The 27,639-nt window shown below is 37.2% G+C and overlaps 3 protein-coding genes across 3 annotated transcripts in view; 2 read left to right on the plus strand and 1 right to left on the minus strand.

Moving 5' to 3' along the window:
- Positions 1-574: 574 nt before the first annotated feature.
- On the plus strand, positions 575-6,147 carry pla2g12a (phospholipase A2, group XIIA). The gene is made up of 4 exons (XM_006629861.3): positions 575-1,112; positions 2,085-2,161; positions 3,176-3,341; positions 4,834-6,147. Exons 1-4 carry the CDS (start codon positions 890-892, stop codon positions 4,950-4,952), a joined length of 585 nt encoding a protein of 194 aa, XP_006629924.2. The 5' UTR covers positions 575-889; the 3' UTR covers positions 4,953-6,147.
- A 1,861-nt stretch (positions 6,148-8,008) lies between these two features.
- LOC102696313 (caspase-6) lies at positions 8,009-23,864 on the plus strand. The gene is made up of 8 exons (XM_006629862.3): positions 8,009-8,117; positions 11,850-11,891; positions 12,582-12,624; positions 16,568-16,717; positions 17,032-17,108; positions 19,348-19,523; positions 20,061-20,208; positions 21,009-23,864. Exons 1-8 carry the CDS (start codon positions 8,087-8,089, stop codon positions 21,245-21,247), a joined length of 906 nt encoding a protein of 301 aa, XP_006629925.3. The 5' UTR covers positions 8,009-8,086; the 3' UTR covers positions 21,248-23,864.
- Positions 23,865-25,366: 1,502 nt separating this feature from the next.
- Positions 25,367-27,639, minus strand: part of LOC102696502 (mitochondrial calcium uniporter dominant negative subunit beta) — a 63,941-nt gene continuing 61,668 nt past the window's right edge. Inside the window, exons 7-8 of the mRNA XM_015345169.2 lie at positions 27,239-27,355; positions 25,367-25,539 (exon numbers count right to left, since the gene is read on the minus strand). Coding sequence (XP_015200655.1) covers positions 25,462-25,539; positions 27,239-27,355 — 195 coding nt within the window. The 3' untranslated portion in view covers positions 25,367-25,461. The remainder of the gene's footprint in view (positions 25,540-27,238; positions 27,356-27,639) is intronic.

Raw genomic sequence — 27,639 nt, forward strand, 5'->3', positions numbered from 1 at the left:
AGAATTAAATAAAATTTAGGGGTTTACATATGTACAAACAAACAGGCTGTATTGTTGTTGTTTTTTAAATACATCAAGAAAATAACACTTCCTGCAAGCCACAAACAGCCTCCTCAGTTCTAAATTTCTGTCTGAATTGCAGGGACGGGCAAGCTTGGTGTTTCCTTTCTACTGTATTTCACTGCAAGTCTTTGTTGCATATAATTCTTAATGATCAAAGTGATCTTCAACGTGTGGATCATTTAAGCATTTAAGGATAAATTCAGGAGTTTATTGGAAGGTTAAAAGTGTTAGAAGAGTATGGAAAAATCAAGGTTGCCTCCACCAACAGAGACACCTTATAGACAAACAGTTGCCATTGTAACCCACAAAATAAGCTATAACTGTGTTAGCCTCAGTACTCCAGGCCTTAACTCTGTCCTCCCACGCACTTTCATGGACCATTGCAATCCAGAGCTCCATGTGAATAATATCAAGATAGGCCAGAATCCAGTGATGTCAGAACAGGAAACGCACAGGCTTCCTCAGATATACACTTTGGACTTTGGACATGCTTCAGAAGAGAACACGTATGTGTCTAACCCTAATTCAATGTATCCTGACACGATGACAGGTTACTTTTCTGTCATGTGAGACTGCAACCCCGGAACAGGAAAGGAAAGACTGTAAACACTGATCTCTCTTCACTTCAAGCCTCCGACGAATGAAGTAATCTGAAGGGTAGAAGTGTGTGTGTACAGTACGCGTGTGTCGTCTAAGAGCAATGTGTTAAAATAAAAAAAACAGGGTGCACATTACTCATGTTTTTGAATACTATTAAAAATCTACCGTTTACACGCGGGATTCAGGGACTTTTGGAGGATTGATCGACGGTTGTTGCAGGTGGAATATGCACTACTTTTTTATGTACGTTTTTGTAGTGTTGTTTTCCTTTGGGGTTTTGAGCTGTGTGTGCACATGCAAGCAGAAGATTCCTGACCCCGAAACGCCGGACTGGAGAATGACATTGAAAACCATTCGCAACGGGATCCACAAAATAGACACCTATCTGAACGCAGCACTAGACTTGTTCGGAGGGGAGGACGGACTGTGCCATTATAAATGTAGCGACGGTAAGACGACAGCTTTTTCTTCTTAATTAACAAAAGGAAAACGTATCCTAGTTAACCCTGGTAAGTATGTGCTTGTCTGAATCCAGGTTTTGAATTTGTAACTACATTCCAGTTTTGAAATTTTAAACTGAGCTCTGCTATCATGCTGAAGTCATTTTGGAGATAGTTGGACATGCCACTCTGTCCTAAGGCAGTGCCAGGGACGCACCTGCTGTTGTTTATTTTTTTCCAGACAGGATCTCAGTCACATTGCGATTGAGCCTTAACTAATAATAATTAATTGAGATCATGATATTGTTCTCGGCTATTAACACATATTGTGAAGTTTGCCTTTGTACTATAGCGTTTTAAGGAACATAAAATCTCCAGCTTTCAATGGAAAACTTGATAGTTCCATTAAGTAAATAGCTAAGCTGGATCATGAACCACCAGGTGCGTGGGTCTCCAAGACTAGTTAGGAACCCTGGTCTAGGAGGTAATAGAGAGGAAGATATTGTTTGGCCAGTAGGGCTAAGGCAGTAATCCATACACATACATTATTTGTTAAACCCTTTTTGTTGAATATATGTATTTTTTATTATAGTATTTAAAATATAAAAATACATGAATAGTCTTACAATTATTTAAAACCCTTTACAAAAGGAAGAAAAATCCAGAGGTAAAATAGATAGGTGGGTAAAATCCACAATACAGAGCCACAGCATCAATGAGAAGGGCTCATCCTGGTGTCTGCAGTGTTTAAGCCCATGACTGCCTTCTCTGTGTCTCCCTAGCAATGCTTTTTCCTTTTTATGTAGCTGGGTTGACTGGCGCAATGTGGACAAAGTACCACACTGAACTGCAACCCACAACCTGTTTCTTATGAGTCCAGCAAATTATACAATAATACTATACTATGTCACTCTCTAACGATCAATAATGGTCCTCAATCTTCTGTGACAAAGTTGCTTAATATATTGTTTTTGTCTACAGGTTATAAGCCTGTCCCTCGGCCTGGATACAAACCTCCCCCTCCTAATGGATGTGGATCTCCTCTGTTTGGTGTTCAGGTAAATTATTATTATTTGTATAAAAGCTTCTATGAAACCCTGCTAGGAACCTTATTAGACCCTCCTCCAAATGGAACCCAAGGTCAGTGTTGTCCTGGAATGGATGTACCCTTTAATAATCTTTAATTATCTTGGAAAGTATACACAGTCCAGGCCTGGGTAGGGTATAGAATTTAAAGAAATCCCTCGGACATCCAATCTGAACCTTCAGATTTTTTACGTGTCTTAATCAGGCAACATATTAGAAAAAATATCCAAAACCAAAACAGTTTCAGCCATGTGTATTTCTTGGTGGTGATGAATGTCTGTGCAGAAATCCTCTCAGTTTATTTAATGTTCTCGTATTGTTGGATGTCATAAAAGATGCACTATTAATAAGAATATTATTATCCATTTGATCATTTTACCCTTACAACAAACAATGCCAGCTGTATACATGTCAGTGGTTGGAAGTTGGAAACCTCAGACATTTTTTTGTTTGAATTCTCAGACTGGCCAGAATCTCTTTGTGGTTTTTATCATTAATCAAATTATTTTCTAGAATAGCCTGAATACTGCTTAATAAATCGTAATAATGCTTAATAATTAATAAATTAATCCTCAGAGCACTTTCAATCCCACATTTAGTCTTCTGCACCTCTGTCCCTCTTCAGAAGAGTCCCATGGGTTTGATTTCCCATTGAAAAATCTAGTCTGTGATTCCATCATTCTGAAGTGCTTTCCTTTCATAAATGGCCTTTCAAATAAAGCCCAAAACAAGGACTGTTCTATCATTTTTTTTTCTAATATTGTGTCTATGAGTTGGTCAGAAATCCAGTTGGATCCACTTACATTTCAGGAATGCAAACTGTTTTCTGAACCTACAGCAAGTGAATTTTACTCTGTTGAGGATGTTGAATAGTTTAAGTAATTGCTGCTCATAGTGTAGTAGCTGAATGAAATGCCTGTGCTAGGATAATCTTATTTAAGTGCCTGGATTGGCTATTTAGTAAGACCTCTTTTGTCCGTTCACAGTTTGACATCGGCATCCCTTCCATGACTAAGTGTTGTAATCAGCATGACCGGTGCTATGACACCTGTGGAAGTGACAAACACGACTGCGATGAACAGTTCCAGTTCTGCCTGGCAAAGATCTGCAGGAATGTCCAGAAAACATTAGGGTTATCCCAGAGTGTTCAAGGTGAGGTTCCTGTTCTATTTCACATATGGTCTACAGAGAGCGTGTTTGGTCTCATTGTGCATGGAGCAAACACAAATCATACAGTTTCCTTAAAAGAAAAAAGTCAGACATCAGGGATTCGTGATGCTAAATGACGAGGACTTTATAACACAAATCAAATAGTCAGTAACCGGAGTTCATGAGAATGTGAGAAAGAATCAGTAATTGCTACTGTATATGGTCTTGGTGAACACTAGGTGGCATTCCTCACCATTGAGCAAAAATATCAAAGTAGTATCCAGTGTGGTGATTTGGGTTTCAGTTTTATGAGGCCACAATCCCTTGCTGCTTAATTAAACTTATATATTTTATGTGCAATTTTAAATGTGCAGTTTTTAATGTCTTGCATAGATGAGCACTTAATGAACTGCTATACATGAATGGGGACTTAATGTGCGATATAATAAATTAAACATACTGTAGAGTACCTTAACTACTGTTCAGATCATAGTGTTATGGTATGGTAATAATATCTAATCATCTCCACACTGCCAGAGGGCTCTTAGTGTAAACTCCTAAGTCACAAAATATTTCTCAAGTATGGTTAAAAACAAATCTGTCTGAGGCATTATAATGCATTATGCCTATTGCAGTCTCTGTATCCATACTTAAATGTTCATGTAGAAACACCAGCTTTGGACTGGAAATGGGGCAAAAATGTTATCCGAAATCAATAAGGACAGTTAAAGTTTGCAAAAATTAATCTTGGGTCCTCTTTCCTTGCTTGTTACATACTGTTCTAATAAAAGGGAGAACAAATACAATGGCAATAAACCTGAGCAGGAGGTACAATAGAGGCCCAAAAGTGAATGAGAATCCCTCTTTCTAATTTAAAGGTGAATCACAAAATTAGGAGAGAACGTCTTTAGCCCGAGGATTGTACATTGTAGGAAAAATAATGTCCTTTAATTGGGAGGACAGCAAGTTTTCTATGACAAGGTCCAGATTACATAACCAGAATCTGATCTTCAAGATTCTGAACAAGATCAGATCAAGGGCCTCTTGCCTGGCACATGCTTCAAGGAAGAGGAGGGTGATGGTGTTCCTTCGTTCTTTGTGTTCCTCTGTTTTTTTCCTTCTTTTCCTTTCTTTTATCCTATTTCTTTGCATTTTAAATGTATAATGATTGATCAAGAAGTTAGAATAAACCAGAAAAATCTTTTGGGTTATTTGTGTTTACTTGTTTCTCGGCCCATCTACAGTGAGGCAAACACCTCAAATGAAGCCCATCGTTTTGTTTTTTCAGTTTTATAAATCCCAACGATAACAGTACTATGTAGTTACTTTTAACTATCAGGTAGTCGTGTATAAATCTTTGTGTAATAATGAGTAAGATTATTTAAACACAAACATTGGTAGTTAATATTTCTTGTACAGAATGAACATTGTTGGGTATTCAGAAATGTGCCAGGAAATTTAATATTCAACTGCTCCTGTACTGCATGTCTTTCAGCCTGCGAGTCAACCGTGAGTCTGCTGTTTGATGCTGTCATGCACTTGGGGTGTAAACCCTACCTGGACAGCCAGCGAGCCTCCTGTATGTGTCGCTATGAAGAGAAGGTGGAGCTGTGAGAGAAGCCAGGTCTTGTGGACTGGTGGCATACTGTAGGAGCAGGAACACTTTCTGTGTTTCTAAGGAGGACAGCCAAATGTATTTATCGTTACGTTAGTCCAGGTGCAGCCCAATGAACTGCTGCGTTGTAAGGAATAATTTGTGTTGAGAAAACGTTTCCTTGAATAACTTTTAATTTTCTGCACACAGTGTGTTTATTTTATTTTAAAATTTCACATTGGTGTTAAGGTTTTGGTATATTAATTGGTTTTATTTTTTAGAAACGAAAGAGGTATTTTTGGCTGGTTTCAAGAGACATTAATTGCTGAATCGATCAAGAAACTCCATAGATTATAAGATACGTGTCTGGGTAGAATTTAACTTAATTTAAGGATAGTGCCTTATTACCTTACAAAGTCATAAACATGTATATTGTGAACGTTCATGTGAATGTTCATGATAGCAGTAGGAATATGAACAGTATCCAAAGGGGAAAGTGAACTGTTCACTAGCACCAGCACCAGAGGGACCAAATATACAGTAACAGCAGTAATTCTAAGACATAACACTATATCAGCTAAATTGTAAAACTGACCAGAAGTGAAATAAAATGCACTGTGGGTCTAGTGATCAGCCTCACCTGTAAACTTCTTTGATTGTTGAGGCAAAACACTGTGGCTATGATGTTAAGTAAAAAGCACATTTTGCAGAGCTTTTTAGCTCTTTTAATTTGGAAACAGAGTTGGATAATCATGATAAGTTGAATGGAATGTGATTATAAAAACAGGTTTTTGCTCAAAGTTAACATCTAAAATAGTATGCTAATATACTGATTTGCACAAGATGTTTGGATTATTAAATGCCACAGTATCTTTAAAAATGTCAAACTTTTGCAGCTACTTGATAACAAAATGTAAATTTTTTTGATACAATGTGTCAGAATGTTTTATATATTTAAAAAAATCTAGTTTCTCATAAAGAATAAGATAAATAATGAAGGATAATTTTTTCTGGGTTTGCCTTTTTATACCTTTTTTAAAGCTAAGACCCATCATAAATCTCAAGGATATCTATGCCCAAACATTGGGAAAATAGGTTTGTGCACCTTAATACACTTGATAAGATTTCTTGATTAAGAAGTCCTATCCTATCACATTTTGTGTCGATATGTTTGTGATCACAATGAAGTTCAAAATAAAAGTTTTCCAAACCAGATGTAATTTTGTTTTTTTAATGATAATTTTTAAGTACGTTGACTACTTTTGTTTCTATAACAGTGTTTTAGAACACTGTATTATTCATGAAATACCAGGTTACAGTCTTAGGAGAAGCATATAATGAATATTATAAATAATGTAATTACTAACAGTTCTTCCTCATATCCATCAATTCATTTTCTAACTGCTTCTTCCATTTAGGGGTTCCCAGGGGTCGGAGCCTGTCCCCAGCAAATGATACTGTCCCTGGCAAATAGGCAAACCTGAGATATATACCCTGGACTGGACACCAGTCCATTGTGGCACAGATAGAAACAAATACAGACTCACACCAGGTCCAGATTGACCCAGAAACCAGTTAATCTGGCAGTATGATTTTGGACTGTGGGAAGAAACTTAAATCACCCAGAGAAACTCCATGCAAATCTTAGGAGAACATACAAACTCCACACAGATAGTACTCCAGATAGGAACCAAGGGCCCCTAACGTTTCCGGTTCAAATCCCGTGGCCGGCAGAGGAATCCTACTCCATTGGGCCCCTGAACAAGGCCCTTAACCCCAACCGCTCCAGGGGCGCCGTACAATGGCTGACCCTGCGCTCTGACCCCAAGCTTTTCTCCCTGTCTGTGTGTCTGTGTCTCATGGAGAGCAAGCTGGGGTATGCGAAAAGACGAAATCCTAATGCAAGAAATTGTATATGGCTAATAAAGTGATCTTATCTTAACCACTGCATACTGTCCAACCCTCCTGATTATCTTGTAATTTAAATGCAGATCCATTATATTTTTAGAAATGTATATGTGTATATTTTGTACAGTATATGCTAAGAAATTCCATGCAAATAGTTGAGTATATTTATACCGAAGAAAAACTGAAACTATACTACACATGAAGAGCAACAAATAATTTAGCAACATAGTAACCGATTACAAAGGTGTAAATCGGAATGTTGCACTTCTAACCAAAAAATGACAGTCCGAAGTGATTTGAAAATAGTACACTCAAAACTAATTTTATGAAAATGAGGGGAAGATATAAACTATATTCCTTCATTAAATTAAACAGCGCAGTGTATATGTACGAACATTAACCAAATTACATTCAGAACATTCTGTGTAACAGTAAGAACTCAAGCCCTTTAACCCAAACAGAATGGGAATAATATGTATACAATTATTGTTAAGATATTGTTAAGGTACTGTATAACCTTGTGTGTGTGGTTTTTTTTTTTCAGATGAGATTGAAAAGTTAAGATTTCGAACAGCGATAGTGATCTTCAAAATGGTTTTCATGTAAAATTTTCCTTAATGTTAATAATGTTTCTTACACCCAAATATGAACTATCTTTACGTAATTAAAAACACACTGTACAAAGCACACCCCAGGTATTTTGGCATAATTGGGTTGAGCCAGGTTGCTGCCGCAGCTTCAGATTGGTTCCACTGAGATTTGTTTTTGGTGATTGGTTTACGCTTTCTTGAAAGGCGTAGAGAGAAGAAATGCCTCACTGAAGCAATTACCACTGATTTGCCAAAATACTACTGTAACAAAAAAAGGTGTAAAACGCGTTTGCCAGAGGGCGGAGTTTACTGTAACGGACAAAGGTAAACTGAAACACGATTTAAAAAAAAAAGTAGCTGTGAAAAACTAAATCTTAGCTCCCCAAAGGTACGCAACTGGACACTGAAATACTGCAAGAATGACCCCTTAACTTAGGCTTTTTAATGCTGTGAAGCGCTGTAGGTTTTCCTCAACTAAAACCGTCAGGTTTGCGGAAGTTGTAACGTTGTTGACTGGCATCTCTCATAACCACTTATCTGCACCTGTTTGCCGCCCCCTCCCCAAGCCCACTACAGTACATAGAGGCGTAATTTCCGCCCGTACGAGTACCAGCCAGGCGCTAGAGAGGCACACAAGATCCAAGCTCTCCAAAACAATGGCAAACTCAGGGAAGCAAGACTTCAGAGGTAACTGAAAACTTGTTTTTATGCCACAGACTTTATAGCATTCGTTTCTTTTTTAAGTCAAACTTATATCGTGCGTTTTCCAGCCAGCGGCCACGTCTGGTGTGTAGATGTACTGTTCTATAGTCTCAATTAAACAACTGTTTCTGGTCAAATAGAAATTAGTTGGCTATTTTGCCACCACGATACAGCTACTGTATATACAGTATGTATCGCAGCCGTCCCTGATAACTGCAAGCACTTTGAAAAGTTCAGAGATAGGATAAAACCTATAAAGACATTGGACTGTTTTGCTTGTAAGTGAGTTTATATTAATACGTACAAGTAATGTAAAAATACCGGGGCTTTATAATAACCACATTAATCAAACTGCTGTCGTTGGTTAAATTTAAATGTTTTTTTTCTAACATTTCTTAATAGGTGTAAATCGGGAACACGAGAAAACAGAAGTGGGCAATGTTAACTGTATTTGAGAGAATATGTTGCTTCTTAATGATCTGTTCAGATACTTTCAGAAAGTAAATGCACGTACGTACTATGCAGTAGGACGTTAATATTTGGATATTGAATTAACTCGTTGAAACAGCTGAAAGTGAAATTGAGAAAAGTCGCGTCCTTGTGTTGGACATCTAGGTACGTGGTTGCTATACTTCCTTATTGCTGTTCAAGAAACAGTTGTGCATTTTAGCTGTACGCGAGAAACGCGTCAAATTGCATCAAACTTGTAACTGTTATTAAAATGCAAATAAAACAGTACGTTTTTTTTCTAAAGGTCCTGAAACAGAAATACTGTAGGTTAGCGATAAACACTCACAGACTCTTTCCCTTGTTCTGTATCGGTACAGCAGTCATGACAAGTCCTTATGGAACTGCAAAATAATAATTTAAACAAACAAGGTTGACAACTGATTTACATTGGGATTTAGTGAATCCATAGTATCGGATCATTCTAGATTTCTTATGTAGACTATTCGTAAATGTATGATTAGCAGGTAGCTAGATGTTTATGTTCAGATACTTTAAAAAATAATGTAGAAGTGGTGCTCTTTAACTTAGTTTCAGGCTTCCCTTTAATATATATATATATTATAGTTTAAACTGGCCAGATTCTGTTTTTAATAACCACATCCTGCCCTGAAATAACATTACAGTGGTTTTCTTAGGAAACCTCCCAACTTTCCTTAAGTTTTTAACCCAACTCTAATTTGTCTTGTCTGATCCATATTAAGACTGTAGAAAACAGAGATGCAAAAATCATTAAAATTAAGACTCTTTGAAAACAGTATCTTCCAGAATTTTTCTCAATATTGTAAAAAAAAAAGTTAGTTTGACTTTGATTTATTTTATTTTTTTTATTTAGGAAGGTTTACACACCTGTGCAACATTTTCATAGTATTAACCTTAAAATAGAGTTTGTTGTTTAAATTGTAGTACAATGTTCTTAAAATGGATACTTAATATCTTAATTTGACTATTTCAATGGTTAATCCAGGATGATGCAATGGTCTGAGCAGTGCTTGTACATCTAAAGAAAGTTGCATGTATAGTAAACAATGTGCACAGATTTAAAATGCCATAAAATGGTTCTACCAGTCTTGCAGCATATTTCATTTAAAGGATGGACATCAGAAAAAGGACTACTTAGCAAACCACTAGTGCAAATCAGTTTATCAGCCATCTTATGACTGTTGTAAATTGTTTGACAGGCACTGAAGATTGTATCGAGAACAATACAATGGTTTCAATGGTGTAACCTAGAATTTTCACAGTTTTGTATGTATGCTCTTACAAGGAACACCCTTCAGAACTAGGGTCTTTCAGAGAACAAATTACCCGATACATTGAAATTCCAAGAAAAGCAATCTAGGGTAATCTTTAGACTCTACTTGTCATAAATGATTATTGGTATTCTGATTTATGCTTATAATAGGCGAGTAAGGTGCACTGAACATATTTAGTGTGCTGTATTTGGATTTAGTTCTTTTATCACTGGTGTAACAATTTGGTTATAGAAGTATAACCACAAGCTATGGAACATTGTGACAAAAAAAATAGAGTGCATTTCATTGGAAGTCATACTGTCTTTATTAATGCTTTTTTAAAGTATTCATGAGATGACAAAGGTTTTCCAGCTTGTGGCAGAACAGGTTTCTAACTTTCTACAGTATGTTAATGACACTCATGTAGTTGTTAAAGGAATTAATACTGTATTGCTATTGCCTGTAAACTTCCTCGTTTGACTTGAATTAATCTATCTGCCCTCAGGCAGACCCAGGTTTCGTCTTGTGACGTTAAAATGGCATCTGTTTAAAATAATAAATATCAGACTCTTCTGAATGTGATGCCAGCAAATTGCATGAAGAAACTGTGATCAGAAACGGGTGGGGAATCTTCCCCAAATCCCAGTGCATCACGGAGCAGAAATAATGCTGGCTGGCACACCATGTGGCCTGCTTAATAAATTAACAGGAGCAGCACATGGGGTGGATGATTTAAAGTTGGTAGCATTGCTCACCATGTAGTAAAAAGTGATTATTTAAGGAAAATTGCTAAAGGCACTCACTTTATGTACTTTGAGCTCTTTGGCCCAGATTTCCGAGTCACGTCGGGCTTGACTGGGATTCCCCAAGTGGTAACTGGGTTGAGCCAAGTGAAAATGCGCAGATGACTCAGGATCATCAGGGATAGGGTTGGGAGTAGTTTGCCTGGGGTCTCATAGCTTTCCAGTAAACTCCTGCAACCCACATGGCGGGCACCTGCAAGCTTGCAGTGATGTCAATAAGATAAGATTGACAATTGACTTATTGACAATAAGTCAATAAGATTCACCAGCAGCCATATCACCCTGCAACTCACAACTGGCAACCCACTGAAGCTAAGCAGGTGTGAGCCTGGTCAGTACCTGGATGGGAGACCTCCTGGGAAAACTAAGGTTGCTGCTGGAAGAGGTGTTAGTGGGGCCAGCAGGGGGCGCTCACCCTGTGGTCCACGTGGGTCCTAATTCCCCAGTATAGTGATGGGGACACTATACTGTAAACAGGTGCCGTCCTTCGGATGAGACGTAAAACCGAGGTTGTAATTACCAATCATGGCCTCCTAATAATCCCCATCTATGAATTGGCTTCATTACTCTCTACTCTCCTCCCCACTAATAGTTGATTTGTGGTGAGCGTTCTGGCGCACTATGGCTGCTATCCAGGTGGATGCTGCACATTGGTGGTGGTGGTGGTGGAGGGGAGTCCCCATTACCTGTAAAGCGCTTTGAGTGGTGTGTCCAGAAAAGCGCTATATAAGTGTAATTAATTAATTAATAAGAAATGGTTTCCTCCTCTGATCATCATTACATCTCCCGTCTAACACTGTGGGGCCTTCAGTGTTTCAGATGATGCTTGGCTGTACATGTGTGGGCATGTCAGAGGAACATGCATGTCTCTTTCTCCTCTAAGGAATACAAGTTTCTTTGCCAGGGTACTTAAAATAAAAAGCAGTGGCCATTTCCAAATTGAGTTGAAAAATAATGTGTTTCTTTCTATATACATGTAGGGTTCTAAAACACAGCCACATATTTTCCAGCTCAAGTGTGATCACATGGCAAAGATACAGGAATATTGAAGACGGAGAAAAATAACGATCGAACTTGTGCTGAAGTTTTGAATTAATCTGGAAATGTTTAATTGAAGTTTCATCTGTCTTAATAAGTAACTGTATTACATTAATTGCTCCTCATTATTACAGGACGAATTGAACATGACAGTGAGCCAACAAAGAAACCTGAAGGTGAGTGTCTTGGAGTCTTTTAGAGTACAGTAGATGTTGATATTTTATGCTGCAAGAGGCTAAACATATTGCGTTGCAGTATGATAGCTTCTCTCAACTCTTGTCATGTTGGTACTTTAAAGAGACCTAGAAAAACTGTGGATGCATCCACCTTCCAGTACCAAGAGAGGGGACATCTCACTTAGAGTATTTGTGGTATAGATAGATACTTTATTGATCCCGTGAGGGAAATTGCAGACTATTAGTGTTTAGTTCAGTTTTTACAGATTGAGCACTTATAAAAATGCTTTGTGTATACAGCTTAGAATTCCTGCAGTTTTTCTTTAGCATTCAGCGGTTGGTCCCACTCAGATCTTGCAATAACTAGGAACTGCATTACGGTTCTTTGAAGTTAGCATTGTAGTTTTGCATGTGATTCAGATGAGATGTTGCTAATGCATGCTGGTAATCTAGTTTATCAGATATTGCTGTGAAATCTTTTTTCCCCAGTATTGTGCCTGAAATGTGTGCTAGACATCTGTCCTGATCCGGAGATAATTTTCATCGAGCAAAATTACATTGTAAAATACCTCCAGTTGTAATGCCATCAACCCGTAGGATTGATGTTTTTAAATGCTAGACTCTTAATGTTCTAATACACTAAAGCTCCAATATGTCCATAATTGTTTTTGGTTCATTTTCTTTCCTCAGCCTTGGGAGGAAATGTTACTGAAACAGACGCCTATTACAGGAGGTAAGACATTTCAGTGTTTTCCTTTTAAAAATGTTGCATCCACCTCATCCATCTGTGGGTCTTCAGACCTCGTGCGTCTCTGTTGAGAATTAGCTAATTTTTCCAGAATGTTCGCATTGCAGCAGCTTTGTTTAAGTAAAACAAAAGGCAGAGAATCTTATTGAAAGAACAAACAAACAATATTTTTGAACCAAGAGCACTACATTCCGATAGTTTCCCTCAAAGCTCTTGAATATCTTGAATATAAAACATGAATATTGTTTTACACAGGTACACAAATATTGCCTTAGCACATGTACAGTTCTTAGCTTTCTGGTTGACCATTAAAACATGGAACAGGTTTAGCTTCCTTTTGTTTGGTTTTTCCTCTTTGCTTCCCTCAGCATAGACTAATCATCCTTGTAGCTGCAAGGCTCTGACTACTTAATTTTCATAGCCTGTTTGTCATCCCTCAACTAAAGTAATCGGTGCCAAAAAATATCAGTAGCATATTATAAAGTGAAAAAAGCATCATATAAAGTTATCACATTATTTAGGTAATCTTAAAATAATAAAATATAAGCTGTTAAGTTATTGAATAGCTGCTTATCAAGAGTACAAAGCCTTTATACTGTACCATCATTGTTTTGGTGGATGGACTTAGTTAGCACACTGTTATTTGCTGTGTGGGAAGTTCACAGCCAGCAATGTCTTAACTTGTGAAAAGTTGTCAATGATAGGCCATAATCAAGGAGACCACACGTCTCGAATTCTTGACAAGATGGGCATCATCGTTCTTCAACTTTGTAAGTTTTTCCCACTGCAAGCTCCACTGTATCAGAAAAGGCAGGTTACAAGAAGTGACTGATGCCAACCTGACTTCACAGTGCTACTTTAATAGAGTCCATAGACGCCAGTTGCTGAACTTCCTGTGGGCCGATCCTCATGTGATACAGTGGGACAACACATATCCTTCTGCTGCTCATTTGATAGTGGCTTTCTAGAGAGATGAGAATGTCACAAGTATGCTGTTTGCCAGACTCATTAGACTTGAGCCGCATTTGTGGGGGTACATTTGTGGGATGAGCTGAGGCAATTTGTGAGGCATGTTTGCCTCCTTTGTCGTTTCTGGTTGTAATTGGTTCTGTTTTGTTAAAAATGCCAGTCAGTCTTTCTTAAAATGAGTCATGTGGGCTAGAATGTGAGGTACACACTGTTTTTCTGGTTTTAGCTTTGTTTCCTGTCAGAAATTAAGTTAACAACAAACACCACTGTACTTCTGCAAGAGAGCACGCATTTGCACTGTTTGTGGTAACTGAGAATCTGATGAATTACATAGAAAAAGGCACACATACTGTAGTGCTAGGTGTAAGACATTCCACACTAATACATTTAATGATGTTTAAAATTAAATGGTTTATACATTTTTGCATTTATATAATTTTATATTAAAAACCAATTTATTCTTGTACCTCTCAGTGAAACTGCAGCAGAGTAACATTAATGAAATGTATGTGTTCAATACGAGTTTCTTTTTCTGCAGCTGGATGGAAATCCACTTTTTGATGTGGCTGCTGCTTCTCTCAGGGTGCTGCATTTTGACTCAGCAGATTCTCTTCATGATTCTTATTATCCCTTCTAGCTAGAAAAGTCTAACCTTTTGCAGATATTCTCAAGATGGCAGTTATGGTAAAATTGTTGTTTTACGTTTACAGAAACCGTAGCAAGTTCACACATCGGTGGGTGGCATCCATACAGTTTTAAGGGAGGAGTGTCATGCTTTCCTGCTGATCTGTTATCTGTAAATGTACCATTACGTAAATGTGTATTCCCGTCTTGCTTGAAGTCTTCTGTTGACCTTTAGAGCCAGTTTACATTCTGCCACTAAAATTCCCTATATATGCTGTTCTGCAGTTACAAGATCCTTTTAAATATTTAAATAATGGCTATTATTTTCTGAGTTAAAAGCTACAGGGGAAAGCAGTTGAGTGCTGAATACTCTCCATATTTATATTCTAGCTACTGTAAGTTCTTAACGACCTAAATCAATTCATTATTAATTAACTGGATCAGTTTACATTACAGAGTTCTACCATGTCTTGAGGTGCTGTTGCTGTAAAGAGTCATGGAAAATCTCCAAGCATGCTGGTTCAGAACAGAAATCTATCATTACAGCTACCAGGTGTATTCTGTACTATGTACACTTATTTGCAGCTTCTGCATAGCCAGAAAGATTAAGAACACAAGATTAAAACTACTGACATTGATAGTAACTAATTTACCTGTGGATCTCATTCAGTCATTTCCTGAAAAAGACAGAGTAGTGGCTTCAGTAACATGGCTCCGCAAATTGTTTCAGACTCCCACTATCTTTTATGCGCCTCCTGTTTTTGATTTTCAGTGCCAAGAAGTTAGTTTCGTGCATGTAGTTAGTTTCCATTTGCATTTCTCAATTGATTCTGCAGAAGTCTGCTGGGGAAACATTATCAATGCCTTTCAGGTTGTTGAATATGTTTATCTCCACTGATCAAATTATGCTTATTACTTCCCTTAAGCTTGCAAACTTTTTAATACGTTCTTGGTTCCTTGTGGTTTCCTCACCTACGTTTACTTTGCACACTTAGTTTCTTTACAGTAGTACCCACCTAACTGATACTTGGGTCCGCCTATGCTTATTGCTTTTGCTAAGAATGTCTTTGATAGGAAGTGAGTCACACTATTCATTCTAAAATAAGATAAGGTAATATTGTGCATGTGTGTCATAGTGGTATGGCATCCTGGGTTCTTTTCTAGGCAATAGCACATTCTATGAAGGTATTCACATCTGTACTCGCATCTTTGTAGAAATATCTTGTACTCAGTCCTTCCAAAATACTTTTCAAGAAGAGTGTTTCAAAATCCTATTTATAGGTATGCTGGAATGTAAGTTTAAATGTAAAAATTAATGCTTGTTATGTTTTCTAAGTAACATTCACTAGAAACACTAAACAAGCAAAGCTGGTTACTCTACACTTCCAGCCATTCAACATTTTCAGCCTAAGTATTTCTTTTTGTTTTTGGTGGTTAGTACGGGTCTGTGCTGGTTTGACCATGAGTGGGTGACAGTACAGTCACTGACTCGCCCATAATATTCTTCTTTTGTAAAAAAAAAATGTGTTATGTTTGGTCCTAAAGTTAGTGAAGCATGACATTAGGGCTGGGCGATATGGCCAAAAAAAGTTCAAATCGGTCGATATCGATAATTATCACAATAAATGTCAAATCATTATTTCTTTCAAGTTTAAAGGAAGATTTTTTGTATCCTGAGTGAAAGTTGAAGAAACCAGACAGTTAATTGGTAAATTAAACAACTCTTTATTTTAAGAACACAACAAACACTTGCCAAACAGCAGAAACATTAAACAAATCTGAGGTAGAGAGTATTCAAGTCTTTTTTTATGTCAAAATATGCATGAGTAAAATAATAAATAAATATCTTAATAGAAAACTTAAATACTGCAGTGTGATAAAACACACATAGAAGATGGCTCAGACAGACTGCAAAGTTTAAAGTGCTCTGTTTTATGTCTGATTGGTAATTTGGAGATATTTTGGCTTTTTACGAAGTTGAATGACCTTTTCTGTTGACGACATCATCGTCCTTCGAGCTGGTCGTTGGCAGCACTACATTTGCTTCAGTGTCGCTCATTTCTCCACTCTTAACTACAATCCTGTCAGCCACCACCGTGTGGGTAAACAACACCACATTAGCTGCCCGGTCTGCAACACGCACTCGCACTCGCGCAGTACTGTGTGCGCTTGCGCATGTCATGCGCAAAGCATAAACAGTTGTATCAAACATTTATTGAACTTTTGTTAAAATTCTATCAAGGAAAATTTTCTTATAACGATAATTATCGTTATCGAATTATCACCCAGCTCTACATGACATGAGTCATGACAATTTGTCACTGTGTGTTTACAGCTGTGATCTCTTTGACCCAGCGGTGGAATACAAGACGAACCATAAGCGCCGGGGCCTGGCCTTGATCTTCAACCAGGAGCGCTTCTTTTGGCGTCTGTGCATGCCTGACCGATTTGGTACCAATGCAGACAAACACAACCTTTTCAGAAGGTCAGCAGCTGCAAGTCTGTGTTCATGCAGCTGATAACACCCATGTTCTTTTTTTCTTTTTTAGCACTTATCAGTTTTTGGTGCAAGATGCTCAAATTAAGACATTACCTCCTAGTAAATAAAATGTTTTTGAAGTAATGGGATTTTAAGATGTTTTTTAAAATTCTCATCTCCCCAGTTAGCAAGGTAGCTGTTAATACTTCTACTGATATTTACAAATCTAGTGACTCTAAATAGTGGGATTACTTACTGTAGGCATAAAATTATTAGAAATTCACAAATTAATCTTCTGTACTTGTTCCATTGTTTTACAGATTTCAAGATTTAGGGTTTGAAGTAAAAGCATTTGATAATCTTAAAGTTGAGGAAGTACTGAATGAAATTTATGAAGGTAAGTGCTAGTCATTGGATTACAGAGAAAATCTAAACTGCTTAACTGTGGGCAAACAATCAGTAGATATGGACAAAAAGCTGGGCATACCCCTTCAATGCTTTGATAATTGTCTATATATGATAAATTTCTTAGGTGCAAATCCCAAAAGAAGTATTTTTTATATTTGGTACAAAAAGAAAAGTATTTAAGTGCAAAATGTTCTCAATATGTCTCGGCAAAACAGTTTCAAATATCCAGAAGAATTGAAAGAAATGTCACCGAATTAACACATTCAAAGTTCTTCCCTTATATTATAGGAATACAAATGATAAAAAAGTGATGTTTAAAGGGGAACTGCAAAGCTATTTTCATATTTCAGGATTAGAAAGAATCAGCATTGAGGAGTGCATTCAAACCGCAATAACAGTGAAATGTACACAGTCACTTGTAAAACCTCCAATTTACATCACATGATACACAAAATCTCCAGGTATGCACAGTGCCATATTCTGTAATTCAGAACAAGCCAACAAAATGTTTGGCGATGTGGGTGGCCCTATGACATTGTAAACAGCAGCCATATTAGCCAGCAACCATATCACCCTGCAACTCACAACTGGCAACCCACTGAAGCTAAGCAGGTGTGAGCCTGGTCAGTACCTGGGAAAAACTAAGGTTGCTGCTGGAAGATGTGTTAGTGGGGCCAGCAGGGGGTGCTCACCCTGTGGTCCATGTGGGTCCTAATGCCCCAGTATAGTGACGGGGACACTATACTGTTAACAGGTGCCATCCTTCGGCTGAGACGTAAAACCGAGGTCCTGACTCTCTGTGGTCATTAAAAATCCCAGGGCGTTTCTCAAAAAGAGTAGGGGTGTAACCCCGGCGTCCTGGCCAAATTTCCCATTGGCCCTTACCAATCATGGCCTCCTAATAATCCCCCTCTATGAATTGGCTTCATTACTGTGCTCTCCTCCACCCTGATAGCTGATGTGTTGTGAGTGGTCTGGCGCACTATGGCTGCCATTGCATCATATCCAGGTGGATGTTGCACATTGGTGGTGGTGGAGGGGAGTCCCCATTTTCTGTAAACACTTTGAGTGGAGTGTCCAGAAAAGCGCTATATAAGTGTAAGCAATTATTATTATTATTATTATTATTATTATTATTATTATTATTATTATTATTAAACAAGCAGGCTTGTGAATACATCTCTTTTAATCCAATAGAAATATTGCTTTCGAGATGGTTTTGCTGACAAATACTACTTACTTGTTCACTTTGCATGCGGAGCATGTTGGAACATTTGCTGCGCAAACAGGAAGGCACACATTCGAATGCAAGTTGTCAAACAAGGCGACTTACTGTACTTTCACTAAGTTCACGATTGTGTGTTTAATTAGATTTTTTTTTTTCTAGAACATCAGTGAATTTATTTTGTTACCAAGATTTCATAACCGGTCAGAGAAATTGGGACTGCAATTCCCCTTAAGTCAAAGAGGCCTTTAGGTGGCAAAAATACATCAAGGAATTTGGAATATTGTATTTTAGAAATGCTTAATGAAGACTGATTTTAGATCATAAACTGGTGTATGGGATTACTCCTCTTGTTTTGTCTTCTCTACTACAGAGAAATGTAATATGGCATCTTCATTTACAAGTTGTGTAGCAACCTAGTGACAACCAGTGAATCGGTTCAGATAAGTTTAGGCGAAAATAGACATCTGTACAATGTGATTAATCTTTTATATATATATGTTCCTGTTTTTTTATTAAACTAGAATCAGTACCATTTTTACAGACCTACGAGAATGTTTTGTCTGTTTATGCAGTAAATTTTGCATAGTTTAATGCAAAACTGTGCCTTCAGCTAACTAATTTGATAAAGTTGTGAGTCAAGTAAGTACTCGACTCATCATTGGGTGTGTCTTAGTTTTTTTGTTTTGCATTTCTCAGTACAGCAAAGCAGAAACTGAAATAAAGGGAAACCATGTGTTTAACAAATATTACTCATCTTATGTCCAACGTTCTGTTGGTCTGTCAGAAGGCCTATTTCCTTGTTATATTGTTTAGAATCTAATCCCTTACAAGAACCCATTTATTAATACACCATGTGTCAATTCTGTGTGGTTGGGATTAGGGCTAAAGTAATGTTACAAGCATGGCTTGTGTCAGGTCAATAGGGCTGGTAGTCTGGCTCTTGTCAAGGAAAAAATTGTTTAAAAAAAAAATTGAATTTTAACCTTTTTAAATGTCTCAGCTGCCAGCTCTGACCACCTGGATGCTGATTGCTTCGTTTGCATCTTCTTGAGTCATGGAGAGAATGAGTATGTTTATGCCTATGATGCCAAGATTGAAATCAAAGAAATCACTGCCTTGTTTAAGGGAGACAAGTGCAAGAGTCTGGTGGGAAAGCCAAAGATCTTTATATTTCAGGTGAGAGTTCTCTCTTTAAAACGGCAGCACCTGAAGACTTGGGAGCTGGTAAAACAAGCTCAACATGCTTCTTATTTCGAAGCAACTCACTAAGCTATTGTTTATTGTAACTTCTGTCCCAGACATGCATTTTTAACAAACGGTTGTAATCAGTATAGGTGCAATTAGAGATTCCTTTAAATTTTGCTTTCATTATTAACTTTTTTTTCTAAATGATTGACCGGACAACACTATATAGACATTCTTTCAGATTTGTGATAGAATTCAAGGTAGGCAAGATTCCACCATCAAGTGGTTTATATTTCTATACAAATGGGTTTGCACCAAACACAAAAAGTAATGTAGAAATGTGTAAACTATGGGGAAAAGTTTATTTTTAAGTGGCAGAACACATACAGTAGATGTAAGGAGAAACTTGTTACTTAAAACCCTGGATGTGAATTCAGAAGTGCGTAAACAACAAACATATAATACTTAACTTTCAACTGGATTACTATGCACCTTATAATATTGGCTTGTCTTGACTTCTCTGGGCAGGCTTGCCGTGGTGACAAGCACGATAACCCAGTAATGCCCATGGATGTGGTGGACAATGCCGTGACCAACGAGGTGGTGGTGGATGCTGGTGCTGTCTACACCTTGCCTGCCGGAGCAGACTTCCTCATGTGCTACTCGGTGGCGGAAGGTAAAATCATCCCTGGTAGATGTGGAAGGGTACAGAGATAGTTCTTGTACAAGGAGGAAAATATTGAAATTTGCTGCATAATGGCTTCATAATCCCTTCTGACCCTTCTAGATGCTGCACAAGATGTTATAATCATATGTATAATGCTTTATAGGGACATGAGCAATAGGTGCACAAGAGGTCATGACATTTGTTTTAACATGTCCCTGTAAAGCATTATGCATATGATTTTAACATCTTGTGTAGCAGTCATGAAGGGATTATGAAGCCATTTTGCTGCAGTGTTCCAATCAAGTGTTGCACCTTTATTTCACATGGAATCTTTATCGTAGAATTTATATTTTAGTACAATGAAGGGAAATCTCAAAGGGGTTTCTTTGTTCAAGGAAAAATGCTAACAAAAATTTTAAATACTACATTTTGAAGTGGAAAAAGATGAAGCAATGCAATGTCTCTCACCGTTTCTCTTGCACAATGAAGTGAGTGTCAACCGTACTGTCCAGCTCAGCCCTTACGGTGTCAGAATATTCTGTTTTGTTAAATGAATTGCTGCCATTCATTCCGAAGCCATTCAAGAAATAAAGATTAAGGTTAGTAGTGAAATTAAAGTCTTTGTAGCGATAGGTTATTGAAGGATTTTTAATGTTTCCTTAATGTATTCCCAGTTCATTACCTCACAGGCAGCACATTTTGCAGCTGTTGAATGCTAATGAAGGACTGAAGTAGAGTTTGCCTTTCATTTTCTGCAAACCTCAAAGAGCTGAACAGATTCTAATGAGGTTTTTTGTGTTTTAATAAAGGCTATTACTCTCACCGTGAGACCATCAATGGCTCATGGTACATCCAGGACCTGTGTGAGATGCTGAAGCGGTTTGGCGAGACCCTGGAGTTCACGGAGCTTCTCACGATGGTCAACAGGAAAGTGTCGTCACGCAGTGTGGGAAACTGTGTGGACCGCAGCGCCATTGGCAAGAAGCAGGTGCCCTGCTTTGCATCCATGCTTACCAAGAAACTTTACTTCAAGTCCAAGAAAGATTGAACACTGCACTCGCTGCACAGGACCCAGCTATGTTTTAATTCTCTTATTTTACATGACGTGTCAATTTTAGGTAGAAAGCAAGGTCTGGGTATTCTGTCCTCTTTTCTGCACCAAAAATAAGTTCATAAATCCCTACCTTTTTAATTAAAATGCTCTTGTGTCCTCTTGCTAGCATGATCACGTAAAATAGAAATGACAAAAAGCATTTCACCATGTTATCCAATAATTATGTTTCTAGTTATTGCCATTGTTCCTGGCACAGGCAATCATAAGTTGTGACTTGATTACTTTCTACATTTAAGCATTTAAGTGTGGTAAAAGTGGTAAAGATCCTATTTTCCTGTTCTATTGTCATAGCATAGCAGGGTCATTGGGTTTGGGAATTCTGTTCTAATCCTTGTTGTAATAGGTTTTTGTGAAACCTGTGTATCTTTATTGCATGTAGAGTTTAAATAAGGTCATACACTTGGAGTTATAAAATGAATGAAATTGACACTTTTTTTTAAACTGACTGAATTCATATCCTTTTTATAATCAATGTCAAAGAACCTACCCAGAACTTACATCCAAATTATTTCCATAATAAAAAAGGATGCCTTAGTGTTAAAGACTATAGTGGACATTTTAATTTGTATGAGAACAATCAAATTGAAAATGCTGCTTTTATGGCAGCTTTGTTTGAGCAAACTATTTCACAAGTTAGAATTAACAAAAAGGGAATTTTGGTTGGATTTGTTTAACTGGGTGATGTCTATTAGTTGAGAATTTGACTTTTTGCTGTATATATATATATGGTGCCCTCAGATGAGTTAAACAATTTAAAATGTCTTTTTTTAGAATATTTGGTATTGTATGAAAATAAATGCAAAAACCCATTTAAAGATTTACAGAAGGAACTATAGGGTATGACCTTTGTGAAATAAGCATTTATCTCCAAGTAACAGGGTAGCTGTTGAGAGGAGGTTACGTGGTTGTTGTTGTGTCTAGGGAGCCATATAAAGAATTGATTAGTGTCCATAAGGGTAGGTAGAGAGATTGGGGCAAATGTATTTGCACGTGCATTTCTTGTCAGAAACAAGATGATGAGTATCAGCTGCAGCAGGGTGCTGTGTAGTGTATGTGCACTTAACCCACATTTAAATATTTGCCCCAATCACTCTACCAATCCTTATGAATACTGTCTAACTCTTTAGTTATCTAAATACAAAAACCATGCAAGGTCCTCTCACAGTGAGTGTTGACCTGTTACATCCATCCAGCCAATTTCCAATTACTTCTTCCAATTCAGGGTCACAGGGGAGTCAGAGACTAACCTGGCAAGCAGTGGGCATAAAACAGGGAACACTGCCACTGCTATTGCAGGTCAGAAACGCGCAGATACTGTACTCACAACACAAGCCGATTAACCTACCAGTCTTTGGACTGTGGGAGGTAACCGAAGCAGCTGGAGGAAACCCCTGCAAATACAAGGAAAACACTCCATGCAGACAGCATGTCAGGTCCAGAATAGAACCCATGAACCCAGTGCCATACTAACTACTGTGCCACGGTGCTGCCCTGCCCTGTTATACCTCACTACAATTTTAGGTTCCGAGTCATCCGAGTAGGGGAATGCTCATGTGGTGCATGTACAGTAGGGTCTATCAGCTTCACACTCTTAATTGATTTGATTGACTGTTTTCTTAATCAGTTCACCTGTTATCTGTGATTCTTGGAAGGGTCACAGTAATCTTTTTTTCATATATGCCAAGTTTACATCCCATTTCTAATGGGATTTTAGCATATTCTGTTGACGGACCTTTTATCAATGTAAACGGCTGGTGTTTGTCTTATTATTTTTACAGGTGTATGAATTGTACTATTCTTTTGCACATAATATTCTTTATACTTGGGAGACTATAACTTTAATGGGATTACTACTTTTTCATACATTTTTGTAAAAAAAATAGGCAACAGTGGTTCTTGCAATAAACAAGCTAGTGACTTAATTTTGTACACTTCTCAGGTGATATTTTTGTAATATTTACACCTCAAACACTTAATAGAAAGAGAGGTATTCAGCTTGTATTGGCAATGACAAGTCTTTACAGTGAGACTTTGCTGTCTTAGTCCTTTTAACATCAGTATTAGAAATGACTAGATAGATTATACAGTTGAAAACACCTTTTGGCCTCATATGTTTATTTTGTAGTATACCTCAGGTAACCTGGCTACCTAATTTGTTGTCCCTCACGTATGTAATCATATTTCACAATGCTGCTGCTACAGTATGTCAGTATGCATCTAATGTGAAAGAGGGATGAGCGGACTGTGATTTGTTAAGAGAGGTTAAGTGAGAAAAATGTTTTGCCTTATGTATTTGAATACCCATCACTTCCTGCATATCTCTGAGTAAGCATTGTACTGTAAGTGGGAGTTAAAGTAATGTACCATTCCTAACATTGTATCACCTCAATGTAGGTTGACTTGATGTAACACTATAGGATGCATTATATACTGTAGTTTTTTCAGTCCAAAAATTGTTTTTGCTTGTCTCTAAAAAACTTTTTACTTCACGGGTAGGTTTTTGTAAGTGAAACGTTTGTTTGGAAGAGCAATAAAAAGGTAAATTTGCAAATGTGTCTCTTTTCTGTCTTATTTTTAAAATTGAGCTGATACATTTCAACAACAAAAATGGCACATTTTGTTAAAATTATATTCATTCCGAATGTATCCTGTTTTCTTGGCGCCATGTACATTTTTATATGGTCACACGAATGGTTGTTACGCTAATGTATAAAACATCCAGAAATGACTACACTTCAAAGTGTGAGCGTTCGTTGGTGCCTTAATCGGCTCTCCGGGGAATTTCCTAATAAGCTTCTGTAATTTCGAAACCACACTGAGCTGCACTGTGGCTACTGTGCATCTGTAAACTCAATCTGGGCTCTAGTGAGCACCTCTACTTTGAGCACTCTAAGGCAGGTTCGTCACAATTAATGAACATTTTCCTTTTTTTAAGGACCAGGATGCAGATCTCTAGTGACACTCATTCATTGGCTTTCATTTTCTAGTGTAGGACAGTACAGTATGTGAAACAAATAAATCCTTTGTCCCACCTGTTTCAAAACAGGCCTGATGACTAGCAGTATGTCTAAATGAGATTTCCCTCTGTTCAGCGAAATAGTGTTAATGCAATGGTTTCCCGATTCAAGCTTCTAGAGGTCTTTGCCTCTAATAGTCCTGTTAGGAAGAGATTATATTTGACAGGTACCTGTACAGTATGTTAGCCTTTTATCCATCTTGAATGTTTATTTGCCTTGGACAAGAGTCAGTCCTGATTGATGTATTGTTCTGTTTTAATAAAAATCATGTCTTTATCAGTAAACCAAAATGTCAGATCTTGAAACATGATTTTTTTTTGCAATCTAGTGCATTAAGGAAAGCACTTTACATTAAGATCAACACTACACCAGAACACTAACGGAACACTAAGAATTACTGCTTTGAGGTTTAGCAGTTTGTTGCATTTAAATAAATGAAAACCTGAGCTGATTTCATTGGATTTTTACACTGTAGTACTGTTGCCCAGCTGTATTCCATCCTGTTAAAGATGTAATTATTTTGTGCCAAGTTTCAGTGGTCACAATGGTATATGGCATTGCTATACTGTATATATTGAGTGGCCACTTTTATAAGGTACATCTACCTAACTGTAATTTAATAGTAAGTTGGTCCCCCAGTTAAGGGCAGGTGTACTGTACCTAATGAACTGGCCACTCAGTGTACTTAATGTATTATATACTGTACTATTACATACTAAATTATTTATCCATCTTTTAACACTTCCGTCACATATATAAGAAACGACTGCAATGAAAAAGACATGGCAAAAAGAATAACTAGTCCTGGTTTCTTTTAGAAATGCAGATTTACAGGACATAGATGCACAATATTTACTAGAGGTCCATAGTGTCTGGGTTTTTGTTCCACTTAAATTCTTTAGTGACATGACTTTAAATGTCTTCAGCTTCTGATAATTCATGACACTTAGAACTCTCAAGAACTGTATCCTTTGAATACCCGTGGGTTCATATGATAGGTTTTGCGCATTAGCGGGAAAAAAATAAATAACAGCCATTTTAAAAGCACTAGGTTTATTTGAAGACTTCACAAAAAGAAAGCTCTAGCTCAGTCCGTGGTATGGTTTATGTGCCTGTCTGAAGAGACTCCTCTCACTCCCTGGGCTTGATCTGCTCGATGGGCAGCTGCAGCTGAATGGAGTTTCTCAGCCGTCTCAGGTCCTCTTCAACCTGCAGCCGAAAAACACCACACAATAAACCTCAGAGCCCACTCCCAACAGACACAGCAACCAGCAGAGGACTGCTATACTGCACAGGCACTTTCATACAGAGCTTCTTTTATAAATGTTTGTGGTCTAGCCAACTTTAAAGCACTAACCAGTTATCACTAAGCAACCTGTAGTCTATTTCACTCGTTTAAAATGTTTGCTTCATTTTATTAAAAAAGTACATATCATTAAACAACAACTTGCTTTATTAAAATTAAAATAATCATACTTGGATTACACGTTATATTATATACAGTATATGTTAATATAGTTATGTATTAAAACTATTGCTTTTCTAATATTACAAGACATGATTATTATGAACTTAAACGCATAGATATAATAAGCACAACAAAACATTACTTTCTGAAGTTCATATTAATCATTATTGGATAGAACAGCACAGAATGAACCAAGACAATTGCCTCTTTGCATTAATTTGTGAAAAATTACATGTGAATAAACCTACAGTAATTATACATTTCCAATCTTGGAAAAGCCATAGCTGAAATAACCGTTCTTGCTGCTTGTACTCATTAATATATTATTAACAGAAACTTGTTAATGAGCTGAGTTATCCCTAGAGTCTGAGTAATTCATGGAATTGAATGGCAATCTTAATATTGCAGGAGATTGATATGCAACCAATTCAGTCAAGTTTATATATATATATTATTTACAAATGACTGGTCCACTGTTTAAAACAAACCTCAAAAACTTTACTGATTTAACAGGGGAGAGGATATAATAATTCCTACTGTGTTTCAAAGAAAAAGACAGATTGGAAACCTATACAGACATTGCCCACATTGGAAGTAATGGCATCTGCCAGTCTGCACTCCAGAAAGACATTCTTACTGGTTATTGGGTCACTGGCTATTTAGAAGCAATGTTATGCATTTTATTAAAGTGTACAGTATATGCTCTGCCTTTACCCTCCTCAGCTTCAGCATGCATTTTAATCAATTTGGATGATGCAATAAAAAAAAACATAAAAGATGAAAGTCTACAGCCAAGTGGAATTCTAGCAAAAACCCTAAAGGGTAAATAGAAGCTCACTCAGAATAATTACAGTACATGATACTTCATGTTTTCCTAAATACACACCCCTAAATTTTCCTATTGCATTTTGTGGTAACTATTGTGATTGCTGATCTTTATAAATACTAGGTCTGTGTTTTCAGTACATTCTTTATTTTAATTTTGAGCAGTTTGCATATCAGCATGGGATCCACTAACCGGCATGTTTAATCACTGGATAGTCAGGCAAGTATCACAAACTCTCTCTATATAACACTGATAAAGTTGATAAAATAAAGAGCTGGTATAAGCCACAAGACAATGGGATTGGTGAGTTCAGTGAACTCCATTTAGCAGAATTATGCATATAGTTTCTCATTTTTCTAGGACAGCTCATTTATTAAAATAAGATTTAATATGATTATACTTTTTATGTCAATCTGAGTTGAATATCCATCCACATCTGATTTAAAAAGTACAGTTCTTTTCCAATAGAGTTCATTATGGAATCCCAAAAGATATTCTTTTTAGATTTTCAGATCCTAATACAACATCTGAGGGACAGTACAAGTGTAGGAGTGAGAAGAGGCGGACAGTACTGTTGCAGAGTGCTTTTTATCTTTGATGAAATGATACAGTACCAAAGCCAATTCTTCTTTTAATTTGTTGTACTTCTGCACATCAAATCGTTGCCTCTTGGATACTTTGTAGAGATCATGGAGAAACTGCCTGTCTTTCATGTCAGGGTACACATAGTCCTGTTGACAAAAGAAAACAGAAAATCCTTATTGTCTCTGTAAAATAATTCAGTCAAATGCAGTGGTTAACCTGCAGCTACTGTATATCCAGGTTGAATATTCTTCTCTTGATATGAAATTCTAAAGCCAACACCTAAACCCGTTTGGTTACGAATATCATTTTAATGCTTGGGAGAAAATCAATTTCTGGGATGCTTTTTTACCAGGATTTTTACAACCTCAGGGTGTAACATTGTTCTTCAGTTTTGCAAGCAGTATATGTGTGAATCATTTTAAAAACACAT

Source organism: Lepisosteus oculatus, chromosome 1 (assembly GCF_040954835.1).
Source record: "Lepisosteus oculatus isolate fLepOcu1 chromosome 1, fLepOcu1.hap2, whole genome shotgun sequence".
NCBI classification, from domain to species: domain Eukaryota; kingdom Metazoa; phylum Chordata; class Actinopteri; order Semionotiformes; family Lepisosteidae; genus Lepisosteus; species Lepisosteus oculatus.

Coding starts and splice junctions, on each gene's coding strand:
- pla2g12a (XM_006629861.3), top strand. CDS start 890: ATGCACTACTTTTTTATGTACGTTTTTGTAGTGTTGTTTTCCTTTGGG. Junction 1,113..2,084: donor CCATTATAAATGTAGCGACG/GTAAGACGACAG, acceptor TTTTGTCTACAG/GTTATAAGCCTGTCCCTCGG. Junction 3,342..4,833: donor GTTATCCCAGAGTGTTCAAG/GTGAGGTTCCTG, acceptor CATGTCTTTCAG/CCTGCGAGTCAACCGTGAGT.
- LOC102696313 (XM_006629862.3), top strand. CDS start 8,087: ATGGCAAACTCAGGGAAGCAAGACTTCAGAG. Junction 11,892..12,581: donor GCCAACAAAGAAACCTGAAG/GTGAGTGTCTTG, acceptor TTCTTTCCTCAG/CCTTGGGAGGAAATGTTACT. Junction 20,209..21,008: donor GTGCTACTCGGTGGCGGAAG/GTAAAATCATCC, acceptor GTTTTAATAAAG/GCTATTACTCTCACCGTGAG.